The following is a 1,148-nucleotide window of genomic DNA, read 5'->3' as shown; positions in this document are numbered from 1 at the left end:
AAATTGCACTGTCAGCTCTAAGCTGCAGCATGGCACATCTTTATTGGGAAAGGCGCGCCACAATCCCATGTGATAGTTCAATCTGTCCTTTTTATTAAGTCTGCCAGCTTAGCTCACGTTCCGGTGAGGAGGAGTACTGTGCCTCATATTAAATAGAAAAGCCTCTGTAATGATGGGGGCGGGAGGGAAGCAGAACAACTCCAGCAAGTGAGTGGCTATTGACTTGGAAGAGGTCCTGCGGCCGGGTAGGGGTGGGGGTGGGGTCGTGCCTATAGGGCGCCCGTGTAAGACCTCAGTCTCCTGCCCTGTCCCCCGGAAGTTTGCGAGGCCCCAGATGAAAGATCTGAGAGTCACCTTGACCCTCATAGAGAGGTGGAGAAAGTTATCCTTGGGCAGGAGGCGGGTGTGGGTAAAACCAAAGACGGCACTTTCTCGAGTAAAAATACTCCGTCACGTTTTCCGGTTTTTAGGGTAGCTGCAGACCTAGAGAGTTTAAGGGTGGCAAGAGCAGGTGGCAGGACTCCGCCCACCACCACGATTGCCCCTCCCTGAGCTCGCAGGCTTCATTCCCTTCCTCAAGTCCCGCCTTATAGGCGCGCGCGAAGAGTTGTCTCCCTCAGCCTTCTGGGAATTGTAGTCCCAATGCCATGCGCGGGCTCTGGAAAAGCTAACGTGGCCTACAAAGCCCATAGTGCCACGCGTCGACGGCCGCTCCCGGAAGTGTGCCTGGCGCCGGAAGAGAAGACAGTACTCTTCTCTCGGCCCGGCCATCTTGTGGGAAGAGGTGAAGCAGGCGCTTTCGGCTTGGTGCGGCCCGCTGCAATCCGTGGAGGAACGCGCCGCGGAGCCACCATCATGCCTGGGCACTTACAGGAAGGCTTCGGCTGCGTGGTTACCAACCGATTCGACCAGTTATTTGACGACGAATCGGATCCTTTCGAGGTGTTGAAGGCGGCAGAGAACAAGAAAAAAGAAACCGGTGGGGCCGGCGTTGGGGGCCCCGGGGCCAAAAGCGCAGCTCAGGCCGCAGCCCAGACCAACTCTAACGCAGCAGGCAAACAGCTGCGTAAAGAGTCCCAGAAGGACCGCAAGAACCCGCTGCCCCCCAATGCTGGCGTGGTTGACAAGAAGGAGGAGACGCAGCCGCC

The 1,148-nt window shown here is 57.4% G+C and overlaps 1 protein-coding gene across 1 annotated transcript in view; it reads left to right on the top strand.

Moving 5' to 3' along the window:
• The first annotated feature begins 855 nt into the window (after positions 1-855).
• Positions 856-1,148, top strand: part of LOC102861783 (plasminogen activator inhibitor 1 RNA-binding protein-like) — a 24,484-nt gene continuing 24,191 nt past the window's right edge. Inside the window, exon 1 of the mRNA XM_006879850.1 lies at positions 856-1,116. Coding sequence (XP_006879912.1) covers positions 856-1,116 — 261 coding nt within the window. The remainder of the gene's footprint in view (positions 1,117-1,148) is intronic.

Source organism: Elephantulus edwardii, unplaced genomic scaffold, assembly GCF_000299155.1.
Source record: "Elephantulus edwardii isolate Elephantulus edwardi_28Jun2011 unplaced genomic scaffold, EleEdw1.0 scaffold00005, whole genome shotgun sequence".
Taxonomy (NCBI): Eukaryota; Metazoa; Chordata; class Mammalia; order Macroscelidea; family Macroscelididae; genus Elephantulus; species Elephantulus edwardii.
This window is presented reverse-complemented; position numbering and strand designations above follow the sequence as displayed.